Here is a 21,864-nt window from a genome sequence, read left to right as displayed (position 1 = left end):
AATGCTTGTAGTGTATTTGTGAAAAATTATAAAATAGCTATAACTTTGTGATTCTGTTTAGGCCAGCAGAGAAGGCGTAGCTGGCCCTGACGGCCTACCACTGGTCACTTGTGCTATATAACATCAGAAATATTAGGTCTTATCTGACTGAGTATGTTGCTTCATGACAAGTGCAAGCGCTGGTCCTTTCTCGTCTTTACTACTGTATAGACGTCTATGAGAAAATGACCCTACTTCTCTTTTGATTTATTTCCTCAGTAAACGTTGTAAACATGGGTTTATGGTCTCATTAGCTAGTTTCAAGTGTTTTAGCTCATGAAAGATAATTATAACCATTTTTGGTAAGGAGATAGGTGAGAGGAAGGACGAAGGAGCTATGAGGAGATAGGGGAGAGGATGGAGGTGTAAAGAGGGAGGTAAAATGAGGAAATTGTAAGGAAAGAGGTGAAAGGAGGGAGCTATGAGGAGATAGAGGAGAGAGAAAGGAGGTGTAAGGAGGGTGCTGTAAGGATGGAGCTGTGAGGAGGGAACTGTGGGGAGATAGGAGAGAGGGGAGCTGTGAGGAGGTAGGTGAGAGGAGGGATGAGGGAGCTGTAAGGAGGGAGGAGAGAGAAGAGAGCTGTTAGGAGGGAGCTGAGGGGAAGGAAGAGAGAGGAAGGAGAAAAGAGCTGTAAGGAGGGAGCTTTGAAAAGGTGGGTGAGAGGAGGGAGGGGCGAGGGTGGTGAGAGGAGGAAGCTTTGAGGAGGGAGTTGTAAGGAGGGAGCTGTGAGCAGATAAAGGAGAGGGAGGAGCTGTAAAGAGGGAGGTTGGAGGAGGGAGCTGTGAAAAGATAGGGGAGAAGGGGTATCTGTAAGGAGGTAGATGAGAGGAGGAAGGAGGGAGCTGTGTAGAGGGAGGTGAGAGGACGGAGCTATGAGGGAGCTGGGAGCTCTGAGCTCCAACAAAGTGAGTCAATCCGGTTTATGAACCTTCTCATTCGCTGCGATCTGCAAATGAACAACGACTACTGCTACCATTCCTTGTGTCGGTGACACATGGAACTGAGTGTTGAGGACATTATTCTCACAGGCTTCTCTCAATCTATTGTCTGTTGGATAATACCTCATTTGTACAACGCTTTGGTACCAGCCAAATTAATACATGTAAATGTAAATTCAGCTTATAGTCACTATTGAACATCCACCATACTGCCTGAATACAAAGTAGCAATTAAAGTCATTTTAATAAAGCTGCTTTCAATATCCTGATCCATTGGGTTTTGTGTAATAGTAGAGCCTAGTGTTACCTTACCTTTATGTTTACATGTACTCAGTGTCTGAGTTAGATTGTTTATTTATATGTCCAGACTTTTAAGATGTTTTGACACATAAATTAATTGCACAGAAAGATTGCATTATAACTGCAATTTGAACATGAATCACACCATAAGTATAAAAAACAATCTTTATGTGTCGTGAGCATTAACTCAGCAAACCTAGCTAGGCAGAATCACATATTTCAAATTGCCATTTGGGTAACATTTCCGAGTTAGTATTCAAGCCAGCAGTATTGGATTGGTTTGGATCCAGCTCTTGAAAATAAAGTCATTGTATTTCCCTGTAGGTGGTGACGGCTGCTTTGCAGTGGACAAGAAGACAGGCCAGGTGGTGACCACAGGGTTGGTGCTTCAGAGCGATAGAGAGTACTTGTTAAGCGTTGTGGCCCTTGACGGCTTGGGCAGCCGCAGTGCCCCTGCCATGCTCTCTGTAGTGGCAGGAGCCAGAGCGCCGCAGTTCACCAATACTAGCTACGCCATCTCCATACCAGAGAACACGCCTGAAGGACAGCCGTGAGTACTGCATGTGTTAACATTCACTCACACATACATAAACAGGGATGATGAATTCGGACAGGCTAAATATATACTGTGTGTATATATATATATATATATATATATATATATAGTATACTGTATATGGATTTAATTGTATGTTATTTCCAACATTGTGTGTCGGTATTTGGCCTTGGCCTTTTCAGTATAAATTGCAGTAATGTGATATCTTTTGATGTCTTTCCTTGTAGTTAAACAGTTCTGCTGGGGCTTTTATTCACATTTGGTCTATTCCCTTGTGGTTATCACCAAACACTCTTTGTCGGATTCTTTATTGTTGCCTCAATAGGTATAATTGCCTGATACTAAACACAATAAAGCAGAGCAATATTCAAAATTGTATTGTCAGTGTACCTTATATCTTTAAATTGCTGAAAAGTAGAGGGGATACATGCATGAAAGCATATTGATTCACTTACAAAAGGACAGTTTTACATCACTGTATAATACCCTTCATTTTTCACAATTGAAATTGAAAATGCATGCATAAATGTCTCTGCAAAAACAAGTCCTATAATAACTAATGCAGACATGCAGAAATACACACTCTTGTCTTAGGTGTTGATTTCCAAACGCTACCTTAAGACTCATGCTGATGAATATTCATTTGGTCACACCAGTGCACTCAAGCATGAATTGACATATCATCATCTCACACCATTAGGGGAACGCAAACTCTCTAAACCGTAAAAATAAACATTGATATCTGCATAATAGCATGACGTTATTACACAGAACTGACAAGTACTGATTGACTGTGTTTATAGCCCATAGTCAATGGGCCATACAGTAATTTATTTCATTACAGCGCTGTGCTGTGCTGATATAGGAAAAGAGGATTTTGATTTTAATCCAGCATATACGCAACTGAAATCGAATAATAAAGACTGTTTCTCCTTTCCTTTTTTTAATACTTGTTCTGTGTTCTGCAGCTTCGTGGTGGTGTTTGCCATTTCCTTCCAGCAGCAGCCAATCAGCTACAGTCTGCTGATCAATCCCAGTAGCCTTTTCAGCATCAGACAGGAGACGGGGGAGATCAGTCTAACCAAGACGCTAGACTACGAGAGTGACCAGCGACGCTACCTGCTGATGGTGCGAGCTAGCGAAGAGCCAGGCAGCCTCAGCACTGCCACAGAGGTTAGTTTATTAAAGAATGATACAGGCAGCAAGCATGAGTCACATACGAGTTCATGCACTCAGGTCAACTAAGCCCAAAGCTGAGGTCTACTGTGATGTACTATTATTGCATCTGTCGCACAAGCATTTACTCTAACTGCTGAAATAAACTGAAATACAAAATATGCTTTTTTGCTGAGATTTGCTGCGTTGTGCTCTCCCGCTGGACTTTCTCAAAGCTCTCAGACAGACCCAGTTTTCACCTAAATGTTATGCGGCTGACAAGTCTGCATTAACGGCAATGATCTGATTTCAGCGCTGACCTGTTGACATCACACTACTTGGCGATAACCACAGAAGAGAAGCAGCAGAGTTTGTCTCTGTCTGCAGGAATTGCATGGCTGAGTGGTTTTGAAATGTTAACAAGTTAACCAAGGGCCCAAGTGATTTTTTTCTACAGTTTGTTCCACCCTCTTTTCTTTGTGTCACAGTAAGTGCTTGTTGTTGAGAGTGTGATCTGGAGATGAACTGTGAAAAATATAGCACACACTCTGAGACACTAGGCATAAGATCCCATAATCCGAAAAACCTCATTCGCAAACGAATATTTCTAAATAAACTATTCATGAATTCAGGATCATCTGAATTATTAATTCAAAGATTTTGTTACCCAATTATCATGTCAGGCACTCACTTCGTACCACAGATTCGGCAGGCAAAAATCTCCCTCTGTTCAGCTGCATGTTGTGGGGTAGGAGATGGAGACTGGGAAAAACTATCACAGCTATTTCAGGACTATTACTCAGCTGTCACTTCACACTTTACACATAGTGGTGACAGGGAGCTTGTTAGGGGAGGGGGGGGGGGGGGGGGGGGGGGGGGGGGGGGGGCTAGTCGGCTCAGGGCCTTTGTCGAAAAAACACACATGCTCAGAAATTTTCTATTTTTGATTCAGAAAAATCATGAAGTGGAAGATAAAGGATGTGTTGAACTGGCAACTTGAGAAACTATAAAATGCAATTTAGATTAAGCTTTGCGGTCAGCCTCCTGTTCAGGGAATTTCCTATGGTTGTCTCCTGGATGAGAGGATTATTAAAGAGAAGCTCATTTTGTATTCTTCTACTCTGATTTTGTCTGTTTTTTCTCCTCTCCTCTCCCGATCTTCTTCTCTCTACTCCTCTCCTCTCTTCTTAAACCATCACACTGGCACTAATCAGGTTCAGGTGTTGATAACGGACGAGAATGATTGTGTCCCAGAGTTCCTCCAATCTATCTATAGTGTGGATGGAGTCCCTGAGACTGTAACCACGGCAACATCCCTGCTGCAGGGTAAGAGTCCTCTGACCCCATATTTCACAACCATCTGTTTCTTTTTGAAGTGGAGTGAGAAACTATCCAAAAACTCACTTTTTCTGCAGAAAAATACAACAGATATATTCTGGGAGAAAGCTAACGCTGCATTTCAGATCTTGAGTCATTGTTTCAGCTTATTGACCCATAATGCTTCCATTTTTCCATACTGAAGGAAACTAATAGATCTTTCAGATCTCTGCTCATATAAGCACAGTACTGAGCTAAAGTAGTTGCTACAAAGACGGCATACATTTGTTTTGATTAATTATGTACTGTATGAATGATGGCATGTCAATTTATGTTACTGCATGAGGCTACCTTATAATTATCAATTATGAGGCTGAAGGCGAATGTCTTGCCATTGCAACTGCTCAACTTGAGTTATTGAGTTATGTTTTGTAAAAATACACACCAATGAAGAAACGTTCTGGCTGAGGGAAGACTAGAAATTTACTTTAAAATTATTTAGATTCACTTTCTGTTTCATAATGTTCCTTATAATGTAACTTGTGCTTCTAACAAATATGTTTTGCCACTGTTACTATCCCCTTTTTCTAGTTTGCTGTTTGAAAAAATGACACTTTTGATTGCACTCTTGAGATTTCTGTTTTTAGATACTGTACCTTTAAGATCCCTTTGCAATATTAAGCTACAGCCTTAAATTAAGTACCTCAACGGGATTTAAGAATTTTCTACATTCACTTATACTTTACTCGCAAATTAACAGGGGCTCAAGGAAAAAATACCTTAAGTTCCGAAAAAGTAAAGAAATGCCCCATTGTTCAGGATTTTACCATGTTGACTGTTTAGTTCTTGTCAACTGTTTCTGCACCTGTGGGACTTCAGTCCCCCATGGACTACCATAAGGGATTTGTGAGAATCTCTGGCTGGGCATTTGTTTCTAGCGGATTCTCGGTGAGAAAAATTGAACTAATTTAATCTTAAATCATTCGAATACACAGCCTGGGGCAATAGAAATTGTTAGCGATGCAGAGCCAGCGGAAGGAGAGAATGGTACCCAATACAAAGCAATGCATCAACAAAAAATAAAACATCCAATACAACAGGAAGAACTCCGCAGAGGAGAGATCAAAGGGAGAGTGAGTGAAGACATGGAGTCTTCTGAAAGAGCTACCTACGGGAAAGTTAGATCATTTTGTTACAAATAGACGGGCTGATACATCATGAAAATGTGTGAGTTTGTAATTCAATAAAACTGCCCCTGACCAAAGCCCAGAATGCCCCGAACAACTCAGACCAAGGGGGCAAAAGACCTGAAAGAAAGAGAGAAAACAAGTTAGTTTTGCAATGTGCTGGACTTCACGCAAACTAATGAAATGTCAAAGTTTTGAGGCACCAAGAGAGTGAAATCCCCATTACCCCGTCAGCTTGCATTCTATTGGGCAAAGACACAGATGAATACTTCACAATGAGGCTATCACTTACACTTTATCCACTGAGGAGGAGAATATATAAATAATCTTGAGTTAAAAGCACTTGTGACAGTGAGGTTTAAGGGATATTTACTGCTTTAATTCTTTAACATTTAATGAGCCTGTCACATTATACACACTATACAAAGAGTGTATAGTAAATTGCCAGTCTTGAGCTACAACAAAACATTGAGGAAAGAATGAAGCATTTGCAATGCATGGGCTGCTGGTGCTGATGCTTGACACAAGGAAATAAACACATCAAAAGACAATGCAACATGCAAGCGTTATGAGCTAGACTCTAGAGGGGCTGTGTATGAAATAGTGATTTTAAGTGAAATTCACCAAACAGCAAACTTAAAGAAGCACTGCAACTAGGGGTGTCAATGTATGTGGCTGTAGTCCCATTACACATTAGAAACAAATCTATAGTTTTTCTGTGTTATTACCTCAAAACATAATAATTTCCAAACACTCCCTGCTGAAGAAAAAAAACATCTGGTTCATTTCATTAAGTCTTTTTGCTGTTTTTAAGCTCATTTTTGCAAATGATGGAAGGGGCACAGTGCAGTTTGCATGCTCGTAATTGTAGCTGTCAGAGCTTATGATCTATTACGTGTTTTGCAAAGCCATAAAGAGATAATGATCTACAGAGACGTCAACATAGTCATCAGCTGATGCCATCTCATCAGCTCATTTCGATTAACTGTAAATTGATGGTCCTTGTCTTCCCTCCCGCCAGTGTTAGCCACGGACTGTGACTCAGGGTTAAACGCTGAACTCACCTATTACACCCTGAGTCCGGACTTCAGCATTTCGCCCCATGGGACTGTTTTCCCAGCTGGCCGGCTGGACTATGAGAGGCCTAACCATCTGTATGAATTTGTGGTGATGGCAATGGACAGCGGGGACGAGCCTCACTCGGGGACTGCCACGGTCCGTGTGAGGATGGCAAACATCAACGATGAGGCCCCTGAATTCTCCCAGTCTGTGTGAGGAGCTTTACCACTTATAAAATACCTGTCCATCATTTGTCCTGTTTACACTTTATTCTGCCTTTCAGACAACAAATAAAATCATGACCAAGATGTGACCTATAAGAAAAAGCTGATATTGATGTAGTCATCGATATTAATTCCTACTTATTGAGGGCTCAAAACGCAGCATCTGGAAGAATATATATTGGAATAAAAAAGTGTGAGGCCAAGACAAAGGTGCTCTAAGTGAATCAATAAGCTATTATAAAAAGTATACAGTGTATGTGTCTTTGTGAATGTTGATTCAGATAACACAATAAGTTTATTTTCGAGGCACCTTTCACTTCACTTGTTTTGCTTTATGCTTTGTTACTGTGGCCCAAAACCTAACAGCAACAATTTGGCCAAAGTTCAGCTGCAAAGATCAAAGTTTGTCACCAAGATGAAAAGTTTAAATAATGTCCCTGCTGCTGGCACTGCTTTATCTGCTTTATCTCTGATCCACCAGCTGATCATTGCTCAAAACACCGAAGCTCTGCTCTTTGAGCAGACAAGGTAGTTGCACCACAGATATATAATAGGTTGTTACATTAGACATCACAGACTTGCCTTCCTTCAGGCTATTCGCTGCAACAATATTTGATACTGCGTGTCATGCTATGATTAGTGGCCAACTTGCTTTCACTGCGCTGTAGTAAAAGCACCACCATTAAGACAAAGTCGATATATTTTATTTGGTGTGTTAATCACAGCCATCTGGCATCGAACCTGTTACTCAATTCTCACACATTAACCACAAACACAGTGTGACATTGTTACTTTCATAGCATGTTCTTGGGGTTTGCTGAAAAAGTTCAGTATTCTAGTAAAATCGTAGCATTCAGACGGCGTTCGCTGGGGTTTATTTTTGGCCTTCTCCAAACGTACGCAGTAAACTGACATTCGGATGCAATCCAGTGTGTCCTCGACCGCCTTCTTGGCAAAGCTGTACGAGTGGGTGGGCAGTAACTGTCACTGTGGCTCCACTGCATTTATTTCCCCCAAAAGAGTAAGCCGCTTGTCCTGTCAGTCATGTTTCAATGACCTTCACAGAACACTGTTGCCTACCTCTGTTGCTTGCTCTTGTTGCATTGTCAGGTGTCAGTCTCGGTGGGTGGCTAGACACAGAGCCAAACAGGCGGGCAAAAAGAGGTGCAGATGTAAGCAGACAAACATAAAACTGAGGAGAAAAACACTGAAACATGGTTGCAGGGCGAGCGAGAGGAGAATACCAAAACATGCACAGCGAGTAGACAGGAGACAGCCAGTCAGATATGCAGATAAACAGAGAAGCCTGTCGGCAGTCAGACAAATTCTCTTGCCAGACCAGCAGACAGATAGTTAGAAAAGCAGGCATTTTGCCAGCTAGGGTGTGTTGGACGTTTCGTCATACTGTGGCATGCTGAGATGTAGATAAGCACTGTGAGGGCAGAAGAGGAACCGAGTGGACAAAAACAGCAAAAGGTATGTAGAGGACATGTAGAGGTGGACTGATGGATTCTACGATGTTTATGAAATGTACTTTGAGTCAGACTTATTGAGATACTCCGACATGTGAGTGGACAGGCCAATGTTTCCTGGCATGACCTCTGAGTTGTCATCTGAATGAGTTATAGAGAGGATAAAAGGCTGAGAGCCTGTGAAAATGCAAATAGCCCGACATGCAGGCCAGCAGACGGACAGGCGTGCTTCCTCCGTCTGAGTACAACTTCCCAGTTCAGTGAGATGAAGGGAGATGCTTCAGAAAGAAAAGCCAAGGGAGTGTATATGTCTCCTCCCAGAGAACTGCGGAGAGGTGGCCTCTGAGCCGGGTGACAGATTACAGGTCACTCATGTTGCCACGGAGACTGCCGCAGCTGGCGGAGATGAATCACCCATCAGCGTTCTTCTGTAAACCATCAATCACCTCTGACTTCTCACTACAGACACCGACGCCCACCCCACAACACACATACTTACTCACATACTTACACACACACACACACACACACACACACACACACACACACACATATTAGAAGAGGATACAGCACAAAATCTCACAGGAGATGAGTTCTGCTGACGAATCAAATCGAACTCTGTGAGAACGTTGCCCCCTCTTACAGAGTATCCAACTCCTCTCTATGTCTAACAGACTACCTTGTTCCTCCCGCTCATCTCTCTTCCCTCACCATAAGTCTAATCAGCCTGCTGATGCTGTGGACTGTGTAAATGACTTGTATCTCCTGTCTGTGTGTTTATATCATTGACTTGTGACTTCCATGTGTGTACTCTCACTTTCTTGCACTTGTAAAGCTTGAGTTCCACTTTGTAGATATCGAACGTTTGTATCCGAGGACGCGGGGCCCAACACCCTCGTCGCCACAGTTCTAGCCAAAGACCCAGATGGCGATGGTATAATCTACTCCATAACAGCAGGAAACGAGGAAGGAAACTTCGTCATTGACAGCCAAAAAGGTGATACTTCTTAATTTTTCCAACGAGGCTTCACATTTGCAGCTCTCGTTCTAATTGACAGGCTTTCCATCAAATCACACATTCAATTTCCTCTAATACATTCCTGCTACAGTGGTGGGCAATGAACGCCATGTACTTTCAAAGTCAATGTGGAAATATATTGAAAGTTGATATTAAAAGCTATAATTTCAATATGAATCTTTTCTTTCCGTGATTGGAGACATAAATATAAAGGATGACATTATTTGGGAAATTTTCACACTTTTTTTTTGCGTATACAGAGAGGAATGTTTCTGAGCTTTCTAGAATTGGTGACTGCACAGTTTATCTTTTTTATTTACCCTTTGATCCGAAACCAGTGGCAATCACTGTGACATTTGTCACCCAACCCTTTCAATTCAATTTCACAACAACTGCTTTATCATAGCTCACAATCTTCAGGCTGCGCTCTGTCAGCTCCTCTTTCTTTTGTATCATCTTTTTATATTCCTCTCCACCCTTTCTGTGTATCCTCAGAGATAGAAAATGCTAAGGCTGATATCCTTTGGGTGCAGGAAAACCACTATACTCCTTCCCACTTACCGTATATGCGAAGAGTGCTGGCTCATTGAATAGCCGCTAGTGCTCATGTCGCATTTGTAAACAAGGTTGACATTTAAGCCGGGAGAATTACCGTGTACATCCTACACTTCGCTTATTTTAATGTAGTGGTGCAGTGCTGTCAACGTCACGCATTGTCATTAGGAGCTAGGACCCTTCTCTGCTCTGTGGGCAGCCAGGATCACAAGTAAATTGGGAGAGAGGAAAGCCAGGCACTCGCATCTGTGTGTCTCAGCACGCTGTGTTGTCTTTAATCAAGAGCACTGAAAGAGATGAATAGAAATGCAGCGAGAGAATAAAAAATCTCCCGATGCTCTCACTTCAATGAGTTCCCCCCACATCACAGGCTGCTTGTTCGTCCTGCAACCTCTGATGTTTTTGTATTACTGTTGACGAGAAAGATGTTGACTCAGATGCTGTATCCTTTTATCCCACCTTTTATCTTGACTTTTACATGAAAGCAGACAGGGGGGAGAGAGGAACAGCTGATAGGCATCTGCTGAGCCTGGTTAACTTCTAACCCGAGTCACTTACAACTTTATGTTTTTGCTCACGTGCGTGAGCTGGATGGGCATCTTTAGAGGAGAGCATGCAATTATTAGATTAGCAATGTGACGAAATCACCACTGTGAAATTGGGTTTTTGGATTTAGTCTGCCTATCAGATTTTTACCTTTTTGTGGACTTCTGATGTGAATTTTTCCACCAGTCGCTATCTCGCCCCCGATTTGTAGAACAACAACATGCAATACGCTCTTTCTGCTGTGTTTTTATCGATAGCACATTCCTCACCATGCAAGGCCACAGTGGCAATAACATCCTGCTTAATGACTAATGGAATGGTTGTGCTTAATGTGTAAGGAGGGACCATGTTTTATAATGTGTAATTTAATGGGCCTGTGGTCTTTGTAGGGTTGATTCGTCTCCGCTCCACTCCCCTGCCCAAGCTTCAAGGCCTGGAGTACGTCCTGAATGTAACGGCCACAGATGACAATGCATCAGGCGGCCCACATCCTCTCGTCTCCACCGCACGAATCATCGTTGGAGTTGACGACGTCAACAACAACAAACCTGTATTTGAGGAGGTGAGGATTTTTTTAAAAGGGAGGTTAGTGCAAAGTCAGCACGAGGTTGAAAAAAGACCAGAATTTCCCTTTAATTAATTATCAGTTAGTTTTAAGAGCATTGTTTTTTTTGGAAGTATGATTATTTGCTTTCTTGCTGAGAGTTAAATGATAAGATTACCTACCATAAAGACCCGAAACATGAAACGGCTAGTATGGCTCTGTCTAAAGGTGACAAAACAAGCATTATTTTCCAAAATATCGAACAATTCCTTTACAGCATTGTTTTTGTCGCTGTTGCTGTTGTTGTTGCTGTCAACCTGAAGCCTTCTTAATAGCTGACAGTCAGTTGTTTTGCCTCAATTCAAAGAACGTGCCTTCACAATATTGCTCCATTCTTCTCTTATCTGCCTGTGTGTCTCATCCTCACGGTGCACTTCAGCTATTCCTCTGTCGATCACTCCTTCCTCCCTCTCTTCATCCCACTCTCCAGCTTTTCTTTTTTTGCCCTGGCGTTCTCATTTCCCTGGCCTCCGTCTCTCTCCGCTCTGTTTTCCCAGGAGTTCTGATTAGCCTGCACAGCCACTCTATCTTTAGGCGCTCCATTGGGATTTCAATTAATTTGTGAAAAAAAAGTGCAATATCATCACAATATACTTTACCTGTTTAATTAACTTCCTCCTTAATTAGGAATGACTTGAACTTCGGCAGAAGACATACTCTCCTGAGGTCTTTCGGGTTGGCTGGAAGTCTTGGCAACTTGATATGTTTTAAATATCAAGCTACGCCTCAGAAACCATCTGGGCTGGAATGACCTTATGTTTGATATTATGTGATTATTATGAACAGCTACCTACAGGCCACACTGTCTGTGCCATCACGTCCCATGAACCCTTGCATTATTCTTCTTTATATCGCTCGCTCACATCCTTTGATCCATCTCCCTCCCTCTGTTTCACTCAAGCTCCTCCTCGCCTATTGTTTTTCATTTTTCATGGTCATTCTGTTGAAAGAGTAGCTAGCATTTATATATGATTTCAAAAGAGAAAGACTCCAGAGAGCAGCTCTTTATCTGGGGCATACTGTATGTTCATGAGGGGAATGGATTGAATTCCTGGTTTAGACAAAGCTGTTCACTGCTGGCTCTTCAAAAGAAATCAGCTCAAGTGTTTTTATTTCCTTAGATGTGTGCTATTGTATCTATAACTTCCATATTGTTTTTCATGCACAGTAAACCCAGTTGTATGTGTGAGTGGTGACCTTCTACTTAATGAGTTTATTTTCTTTGATCCCTGTATTCTCATTTATGTATATCTTTTATATGAGAATTGTTTTTTTTATGTTTGTGTGTGTCTCTCCTTCTTTCTCTCCCCCTCCCTCTCTCTATCTCAGTGCCAGCAATATCGTGAGCAGGCTTCAGTGCTGGAGAACCAGCCAACGGGGACTTTTGTGTTGCAAGTGCATGCGGTGGATGCAGATGAGGGAGCAAATGGAAAAGTCAAATATGGCTTAATGCACCGAGACAGCACCATGCCTGCCTTCAGAATTCATCCAGACACAGGTAGAGCGGTCACGGATTGTCTGGGCTAAAACAGGTCTCAATTAGAGCACTGAGTTCACTGTAGATAAGCAATGCTGCATATTAATGGTAATTGACATCTCTAATTCAACGTACCAGGAGAGGAAATGTTTGTATAATTCCAGTTGCTATTCCCAAGAATGAGTCAAATGCCAAAACCCATCTGTCGTTCGTCATTTCGTTTAATCTGGTCAAGCTTGGTGTTATAAAAATGACTCTACACATAATGAAAGGAAAGCTGTTCTGAAGTCCTAACGCATGGAGTCAAGTTATTCTGTCATTCTCTTTAAAGCTTCCGTTCTATTTTCTTCATCTCAAGATTTAATAACAAAGTCACTGCACTTGAAAGGGACGCTCGCCTTACTCAGAGAAATGTGCAATTGTTTACTTGTTTTCTTGATTTATGTGCGGATGGTTAGATTTATAGATAGACGCACGGATGGTAAGATGAATTGATGGATGGATGGATGCATCCACTGAAAGGTGAATTGGAGAATTTTTCAATGGATGGATGAATTTAAATGCATTCATGTGTGTGTGTGTGTGTGTGTGTGTGTGTGTGTGTGTGTGTGTGTGTGTTTGGCGGGGGTTTTGTTCTGTATTCACAGGAGTGATTGTGACAGCCAGACGGTTCGACAGGGAGCGGCAGAGAGAGTATTCAATTACAGTAACGGCCACTGATTGGGCAGAGGAGCCGCTCATCGGCATCTGTCAGCTCACTGTCCAAATACTGGACCAGAATGATAACAGCCCCAAGTTTGAGAATTTGCGCTATGAGTGTAAGTAATGAAAACAATATAAATGCTGATACAACTGTAAGAAAAAAAAATCTATATTGTCAGAGCTGGAGCATAACAAAAACCTTAAAAACGCTGATTAATTGAGGATGTGTGTATTATTTATGGGGGGGGGGGGGGGAATTGGAAATACACACAAAAAAAAATGGTAATAACCTAAATTTGTTTTACATAATAACCATGTCCCAACGTTGTAACCACAAAGCCTCATGCTTGACCTTTACCAAACTTTGCCAAAAGCCTTGTACGTTTCTACTCTTGTTCACATTATTTCTATCCCCTGTAGACTTCCTGAGAGAAGACACTTTGGTCGGTACCAGTTTCCTTCGCGTGGCAGCTCACGATGACGACTTTGGAACTAATGCAGCTATCACTTACTCCATGTCCCTGGAGCAGCCTGAGTACCTGCGGGTCAACCCTGTCACTGGATGGGTCTACGTTAACCAACCCATATCACAGGTCAGTCAGCAGTTATTAGCAGGCTCTCTGTCAGCTAGCAGACACACACACACACACACACACACACACACACACACACACATAGTCTGTATCACGTGGCGGCCTGAGGGTCTGTGTCAACAGAGTTAATGAATAAGCCACATCCGAGTGCCTCTTTCTGCTACTCCCAATCTGGGGTATGTGTATTCCCAGAAGTGATGCACGTGGAAAGACCCCAGAGAAAGAAGATGGAGCGAGACTAATTCAAGCTAAACAAATTATTATAAATAGGTTTTAACAACTTGGGATTCCTGCGGTAATATATGATGACTAGTTCTGTCTATTTCACTACTAGTGTTATTAAACACTCTCCTTTAAATGTGCATATAAATCCTCAAACCTATAGAAGACATGCTGATTTTAAGTGTAGGGCACAGGTTTTTAAGAAGCTAATTATTACAAACCAAGAATCTACATCTTAATACTCTGGCTTTGATATAAGAGATTCAAGGCCTTTTAATTTCAGTTCATCATCTGAGGCTTTGATAAGCAGACTGACAGCCTGCAGCAGCTTGAGACGAGTCGTGTATTTTGAGACATTTAACTGGAACAATTTGGAGGCTGGAAGATTATGCATGTGATTTAACATAAAACGCAGGATGAAGTTTAAAGGTGAATTATTTTAGTTATATAGATATACATGAAACATGAAAACTAGCTATGAAGATTAGCAAGTTGTCCTTTACTGGTTGATGTTTTTCAACTAATTGATGTACTGCAAGTGTTATACTGTGTAAGTGATGTTTTTTACATTTTTGATAGGTGTGACTTTGATATTTTCTAGCCTATCAGCGCTCTTCTTCCTGTTCTCCTCTTTCACTTATTCAAATGTAAGAGTTGTTCTTTGGCTAGAAACTTGCAAAAGCACTATAGCGTCTCAGACATTTTTTATTTAACATGCTTTTTAGTGCAGTAGAATTAGAAGTCTCTGGAAATCTTGCCGCTGACTTCATGCAAAATTAAAAGTGTTAAGCCCAAAACCTCGCTGAACAAAGCTGTTGCATATTTAAAAGTGGTTTCAAAAGCTGTTTGAATCATCCCCCAATCTTTTTCGCTGTAACTCAGATTGTAAAAGCAGTTCATTAAATGTTAAATGTCTCAGCTGATCTGATACATTGTTCTCTTTTGATTTGGTCATCACAGTTTCTGATTACAGTGAATAAGTATTAAGGCCATATTTCACACCACTCATAGTGTGCAGTACAGTTCCCAATCCACTTCAGTGGAATATGAAGTAGACAGGGTTGTGAACTACAGTGATTATTCTCATGTCCTAAGACAGTATAGCCAGAGCCAGCCTCTCCATACTGTACAGTGCAGCTCCAGACAATGAAGAGGAGAAGATGGAAAAGGTTGCTGTGACCATATCCTGAATATTTCCTGGATAATTTCTGGAGCATATCTGAAAACTATTACTGCAAATTGAATTTTAAACCTTGGTTGGATGTTACCACAAAGTCAGTCATTCATTGTTGTAAACGCAGCAGCTGCTGGGTCCACGTTGGACACCACAGAATGCTATCTTTGTTCTCTGGTATCGAGCTTTGCAAAAGAGTTGTACTTGTTCACAAATAATAATTGGATGGTCCCAGAAATAGATAAAGCAATTTCTATAGTTAAGAAACATTTCTTTTTATCTCGAACACAATAATAGAGTGGCTATTCCACGAATTGCATTGATAGAATAATGCCGCTGATGGCTGAAACGTTACATCTTAACAACTAAATTCTCATACAGGCAATTTTTCATTAACAAAGTGGTATACATGACTTGCATTATCTTCTACTGTGACTGGTTAGACTTAAATTTCCTTATGTGGGCAAAAAGAGGCCCTTTAGTGGATCTTTACAGTGTTTTTTTTCTTCACTCTGGTGTGAGTGTAATGTTGATGTTACCCATTGTCCAATTTAGATGAACAGAACGAAATACTCTAATGACCTCTTAAGGAATTTCTTTTGCTTTCCCTGCAGTGTCCACTGTGATGACATACAGTTCCTCAGTCAAATGTACTCCCTTATTTCCTAGCGGTTCAATTATAGCACAATTAGAAAAGTAGAAGATCTTTTGTGCAACCTGAATTTTAGCTTAATACATTTTTGTAAGGCTCACACTCTGCCTCTGTTGTTCTTAACCTAATGAAATCATTTCCTAAATGGAGTTCATGCACCAAGTACAGGCAGGAGCTTGAAGTCATTAGTGCCCATCAGCTGATCATGAGCTGATCACTCTGAGCGTCAGCTACTCACTTATTGACATTACAGAGAGGTCTATTTAAACACCCCGCTCCGCATCGTTAGTGGTTATTGCTTTCACCGGCTAGTTTCCCACAGCCCACTGCTGCAGAGCATGCTGAAAACACAGCCATGCTACTCAGATTTAAGAGCTATTTGTGGATTTTATTTCTTAATTTCACTATGCTTTGTTATATGCTACACATCTATTGTGTTGTCATAGGAGACGAGCATGTAGTTAAGCAGGGTCCGTCAGTTGTATGAATCATACTAGAATTAGAGCTGGGGCTCATTTGATAGTTCAACAAATAGTTTCTCATTTCTGTCAAACGACTATGTGTAAATCAGCTAATTGTTTCAGTTGTAAATATCATGATGCTACTTTTAGTGACTCAACTTTTGCAGAGAACTTATATCACGCGGGACATCATAGCGACCGACGGGGGGGAACGAAACACTTCTGTGGAGCTGGCGGTCACCATCACCAACGTGAAGAATCAGCCTCCACAGTGGGAGAAGGAGAGCTACAGCGTCGTCATCCCTGAAAACGCCGCCAGGGACACACCATTAGTGGTATGTATAACTTTGATCCAAAGTATACTGTTTGAATTAGCATGTATGTTGTTGAGCTGGTCTCTTGATCTTTGCCATTTTGAGTTGCTGTAATTGAACCAGCTGAATGCTTGTTTGCTTACCCCCCTGGATTAATGCACAGGCTGAGTGTTATTCAGACACTGTTCTCATTGTGCTCAAAATACACCTTTGAAAGCTTGTCAGTGCACTGCAAAATCTGAAAACGTGTCTTAGTTTGATGCTTTTGGAGAAAGCTGACATTGGAATGTATGTGCTAAGCAAGTTTTATGAGTCCAGGCTTATTAAATTAATTGAAAATTAATTGAAAAATTTGATTCGAGGAATAAATAGCTGTCAATCTAAAGGCGAACAAATCCCTTTCACCTCGAGATAAGAGATTATTTCAGGACTCAGACAAAAGGTTTGACTCTCATCCTACTTTGTTTAGATTAACAGATAATCAATTATTACAATAATTCAAATACATTTATGACATAAGTGGTGCTTCTTTAATATTACAAACAAGAAATGCGGTCTGACCTATCATGCCTGGGCGTTAATTATGGAGCTATAGCCTGCGGTCAGTTAACATAACTCAGCATAAAGACTGGAAGCAGGGAGAAACAGCTAGTCTGGCTCCAGCCAAACTTTTAAAATGTGGCTACCAGCAGCTATAGAGCTCACAAATTAACATGATGTTTGTTATGCCAGACTGTTTTGCCCTCTTTCCAGTCTTTATGCTAAGCTAAGCTAAGCTGATATGCCTCCCTGCTTTAGCCTTACTGAGCCGCAGAGACATTAGCGTGAACATAAACTAAGCTGAATGTCTCCTGGCATCTCATGGTGCAGTAGTTATCTTCTCATCTCACTTTCGGCAAGAAAGCAAATGAGCGCATTTCCCCAAATGTTGAAGTAATCCTTTACTGTCCACCTATGACGTCATATGGTTTAGTCAGTCTGCCACATGGGTTTACACTGTGAAACAGATTCACTGAAGGAGTGGACCAAGAGCTATTTGACCATTTGCTCAACTCAGGGTTGTTTTCTGCTTCTTTTTGCATCGGTCTTCCAAAACTCTAACTAACTGTATCCAGGCTTTTAGCCAAGCAAAATCATGATCTAACTCCTCATCCTATTCAGACAATCAAGGCGACCTCTCAGCTGGGTGATCCGAGGGTGACATATAACCTGGAGGATGGCATGGTCCCTGAAACCAATATGCCAGTTCGTTTCTACCTCTCACCCAACCGCGAGGACAGCTCTGCGTCCATTCTGGTGTCCGAGCCGCTGGACTACGAGACCACACCCGTCTTCTCTCTCCGGGTTCGAGCACAGAACGTGGCCGCGGTGCCTCTTGCAGCTTTCACTACAGTTTATGTCAATGTTACAGGTCAGTTTTATTATATTTATGTAGCATACAACTTAGTGTAGCGAGGGATAATTACCTTCTGGTTTATTAAATTGTCAAAATGTCATCTAATGACAGTATCATAGGGTTGAAAAGATGATACAGATATAATAACAACATGATTCTAATTATATATATATATATATATATATATATATATATATATATATATATATATATATATATATATATATAACAAATTTATATGAGGCTTTGTTTGTTCTTTTTAGTATAATATTGAGTTCATCTGCTGGTGAAGTAGTCCAACATCCAGAATGTTTAAGTCAGCAGCTTCATGTTGCCCTCATGTTTTTTTCTTCAGAAAATCAAACCTTTAAATCTTTAATGGGTGCATTTACAGGGGCTACAGCTTTGAATATTTATTCCCAATTTACGATCTAGAAATAATCACATTATGAATTTGCTACCAAATCTCTCTTCTCTCCTCAGATGTCAATGACAATGTGCCATTTTTCACATCCTCCATCTACGAGGCCTCAGTAACAGAAGGAGCCCAGATAGGGACTTTGGTTCTCCAAGTGTCTGCCCATGACAAAGACTTGGGTCTTAATGGAGAGGTTTGTGGTTATCTATTATTTGTCTTCATGCTGTGCGGGTATAAAACAATGAAGAGATTTTCAACCACCTATAGACTATACTTTTCTTTGCTAAAACATCCATGTTATGCTAGAAGGAGTTATCTACAACATCACACCTTAATCCCTCCAGTGCGGAAGCTTTTATTCCAGAGTTGTCGAGGTGGTATTGGATACTGTGCCATCACAGGTGAGTGGCTGACCTGTGTGACAATATAGGTGGGCTACATAGTATCGATCTAATTTTGTCTGTAATGAGAAGACAGTCTATGGGAATATGATAGCGACCTCCTGACATTTACAGCTACAAAGCCTTTAATTGCGGCTATATCTGCAGGTTATTGCTTGAAAGAATACTGTGCCTTAACTTTCAAATTCCCTGCACTCCACAGATAACTTACTCTCTGCTGAGTGACAGCAGTGGCGACCACCATCTGTTCCGCGTAGACCCAAAACTTGGCATCATCTACACAGAAGCTGTGTTTGATCGTGAGGCCCGTAGCTCCTATTTGCTGGAAGTTCAGTCAGAAGATGGCCAGGAATCGGCGCGACCTGGCAAGAACAAACAGCCCAACTCAGGTTAGAAATGATGAGGATTTTAATATACTTATTAATCTAGCATAAAACTGCTCATGCGTTGTGTCATTAAAGCAATAGGTTGACATTTTGGGAAGTACACTCACTGGGAGAAGATTTACACACATAGCTGTACGCTTAGCTTAGCACAGACACAGAAACAGCTGTCCTAAAATGACAAACTATTCCGTAAAGACAATTCAAAGCCCATTTTAGAGTGATTTGTATGCCAATAATAAGGCAGTGACAGTTACTTCAGATTTAATGTATCCCTATCTTTTTCAGTCATGCAACTTGTTGTTTTTCATTGTATTTACATTCTAGGCACTATGTGAGTTGACAGACTCTGCCTGGTGCAATGTCCCATTTGTAAAAAGCAGCAATGTTCTAAGCCTACAGGGCAATACTGAAAACGTCGTTCTCAGTGTTGCGTCCTCTGTGCACTGTGTTTTAAACAGACCGCATTGGCATGATTCATTCATTTACACCTTGGAATTGACTTTGAAAAGTGAATCTTAATTTGATTTAGTCCACTGCCATGACCAGAAAATCCCCTCTCTCTTCCTTGAGAAAATAGCTAGATAATAGAGTTTAATAATAGAATTTTCTTGGCACTGTTTTTTGTGACAACCCCTTTTTTTTAATCCTGTTTTTTACTTTTCACTGTTCAACGTTTGTTTACCATGTTCCCTTTGTGACATTTTGGCAGTCATGAAACCTAGAGTGACGTAATACCACGTTTTTATTCAGAAGCGGGTCTTTTGCAAATGTTTGCGAAGGAGGTATTAGGGGTAAAGGGTGATGTTTCGAAGCAGTAAAGCCTTCTCCTCAGAGTTGCAAGGGCTGCTTAGCATCTGCAATGAGCCTTAGCTGTGACTTGGGCTACGAATCTCCCACCTCCAGAAGGACTCATCTCCTCTGCAAACATTACCTGTCTCGCTGCGTCACCTCTGGGATACACCAAGAGGAGGAGGGAAATGTAAAAACAAGCCGAGAAAATAGAGCCAGCCTCCACCACCGTCATCTCTTACTGCAGCAGCTCCAAATTAACATGTCACCCATGTATACGTTGAGCAGATAGTTTACTCTTTCTAACTAAAGAAATAAAGAAACAGCGTAATGAGGAGGGCACCGATAAGACACAAACACTTGTCATCTTATAAATATTTAACCTTCCCAGGAGAGAGATTCTTTATCTACTCTCTGTAAATAAAAAAAGTAGCTTGTTGAAGAGGTTTAGCCCCATTACTGTTATTCTTTCTGTTTAAAACAGATACCCCAATAAAACAATATACTCTTGACAAAATGAATAATTTATGTGATTTACAGCACATATTTACGAGTAATGTTTTTTCTGATTTCTGTGTCAATGAGGCACTTTGCGTTCGGTTAAGTGCTTCTTCCCCACTAAACAGTGACAATAAATTGTAGAATCAATAAACAGATGGAGGGAAAATACACACATACCGTGTTTGGCCAAGTGTGTGTGTGTGTCTGTGTGTCTGTGTGTGTGCTGTGCCGCTTAATCTTCTGCCATTCTGTCATTCTTGCAGACACAGCGTATGTGAGGGTTTTCATCAGCGACGTCAACGACAACAAACCAGTCTTTGCTCAGCGACTGTATGAAGTCGGTGTCGACGAGAATGCAGATGTGGGCCTGGCTGTTGTCACCGTTAGTGCTAATGACGAGGATGAAGGTATGCTTGATGAGGCAGCAGACTGAGGAGGTCCCAGTGAGATTTCACCGCTGCCACTTCCTAGAATTAAAGGTTAAAGAAGCCAGCCAACCAGAACCTATATAAAAGTTTTTGTGCAGCACTTAAAAACCTGAAAGAAGTTTCTAGATTGCACTTTCTTTATTTCTCTCTCTTTCCTTTGAAATAACAGTAAGCTAAATATTTTGGCAGTCTGTCAGTCAATTTTCCAGCGGGGAGTTGTGTGCCAAGTACGCACCTTTGTGCAAAATGGCCTGCATTTGTAGCAGAAAACATAAAGTGACCCTTTGGGCAATCTTTCCCAATCCAGCCTGAGCGCTGATGAAATCATGCCGTGTGCTAGATTTAGCAGTAGTCATTTGAGTGCTTGGTAATGCACTGTTGCACATATGTTCCAAAAAGAGTGACACGCTCCCACACAGTAGGTGGGCGGGATTTAACCAATAAAGCAGTTGCTCATCCTCCGTACAGCAGTCGCCTAAGATCCCTTTATCAGGCATGTTTAGGTCCGTTAATCAAGTATTTATGGCGAGCGGGGGCGCAGCTTAGACTGGGCTGCAGCACTAATGATGAATAGCTGTGGAATAACACCAACCCCCAACATAAAAGTTGCAATACTGTTGCACTTGCATCTGAGAGGCTACGCTCAATCTGTCTTGTTTAAAAAACCAACACCCTGGGTTTGACTGCTGTAAGCCTGCCAGATCCCTGTGGGAGGCAGGGAGCACTTTGTCAGCTGGGGTTGTGTTAATAGTACAGATTAGTGTATTTACATGGGATTTTAGCTACTTTAAACCAACAGGATGATTGAAAACGAAGACTGTTCATTCGATGAGATTATCTTATCTATTCCAACGTTAAACCGGTAGACTGGATGGTCTCCATGGAGACACAGTAGATAAGTTCAGATATTGACTTCCTCTTTACTAAACTACACCCCCCCCACCACCACCCTTTCTCGGGCCTCAAACTCATTCCCAAG

General features: G+C 41.4%; 1 protein-coding gene across 1 annotated transcript in view; it reads left to right on the top strand.

Annotated features, from left to right (window-relative positions):
* LOC137881891 (neural-cadherin-like) overlaps window positions 1-21,864 on the top strand; it is a 77,853-nt gene that overhangs the window by 27,660 nt on the left and 28,329 nt on the right. Inside the window, exons 3-16 of the mRNA XM_068724078.1 lie at window positions 1,603-1,828; window positions 2,803-3,007; window positions 4,204-4,315; window positions 6,515-6,764; window positions 9,103-9,245; window positions 10,757-10,929; window positions 12,301-12,469; window positions 13,096-13,266; window positions 13,571-13,743; window positions 16,420-16,587; window positions 17,728-17,977; window positions 18,446-18,573; window positions 18,984-19,170; window positions 20,721-20,864. Of these exons, the coding sequence (XP_068580179.1) occupies window positions 1,603-1,828; window positions 2,803-3,007; window positions 4,204-4,315; window positions 6,515-6,764; window positions 9,103-9,245; window positions 10,757-10,929; window positions 12,301-12,469; window positions 13,096-13,266; window positions 13,571-13,743; window positions 16,420-16,587; window positions 17,728-17,977; window positions 18,446-18,573; window positions 18,984-19,170; window positions 20,721-20,864 (2,499 nt within the window). The remainder of the gene's footprint in view (window positions 1-1,602; window positions 1,829-2,802; window positions 3,008-4,203; window positions 4,316-6,514; window positions 6,765-9,102; window positions 9,246-10,756; window positions 10,930-12,300; window positions 12,470-13,095; window positions 13,267-13,570; window positions 13,744-16,419; window positions 16,588-17,727; window positions 17,978-18,445; window positions 18,574-18,983; window positions 19,171-20,720; window positions 20,865-21,864) is intronic.

The sequence above is a fragment of the Cebidichthys violaceus genome, unplaced genomic scaffold (genome assembly GCF_023349555.1).
Source record: "Cebidichthys violaceus isolate CVI_PGR_0920_01 unplaced genomic scaffold, fCebVio1.0.p SCAF_3, whole genome shotgun sequence".
In the NCBI taxonomy this organism is placed as follows: domain Eukaryota; kingdom Metazoa; phylum Chordata; class Actinopteri; order Perciformes; family Stichaeidae; genus Cebidichthys; species Cebidichthys violaceus.
The sequence above is the reverse complement of the archived record's forward strand: the minus strand, read 5'-3'. Positions and strand labels throughout refer to the sequence as shown.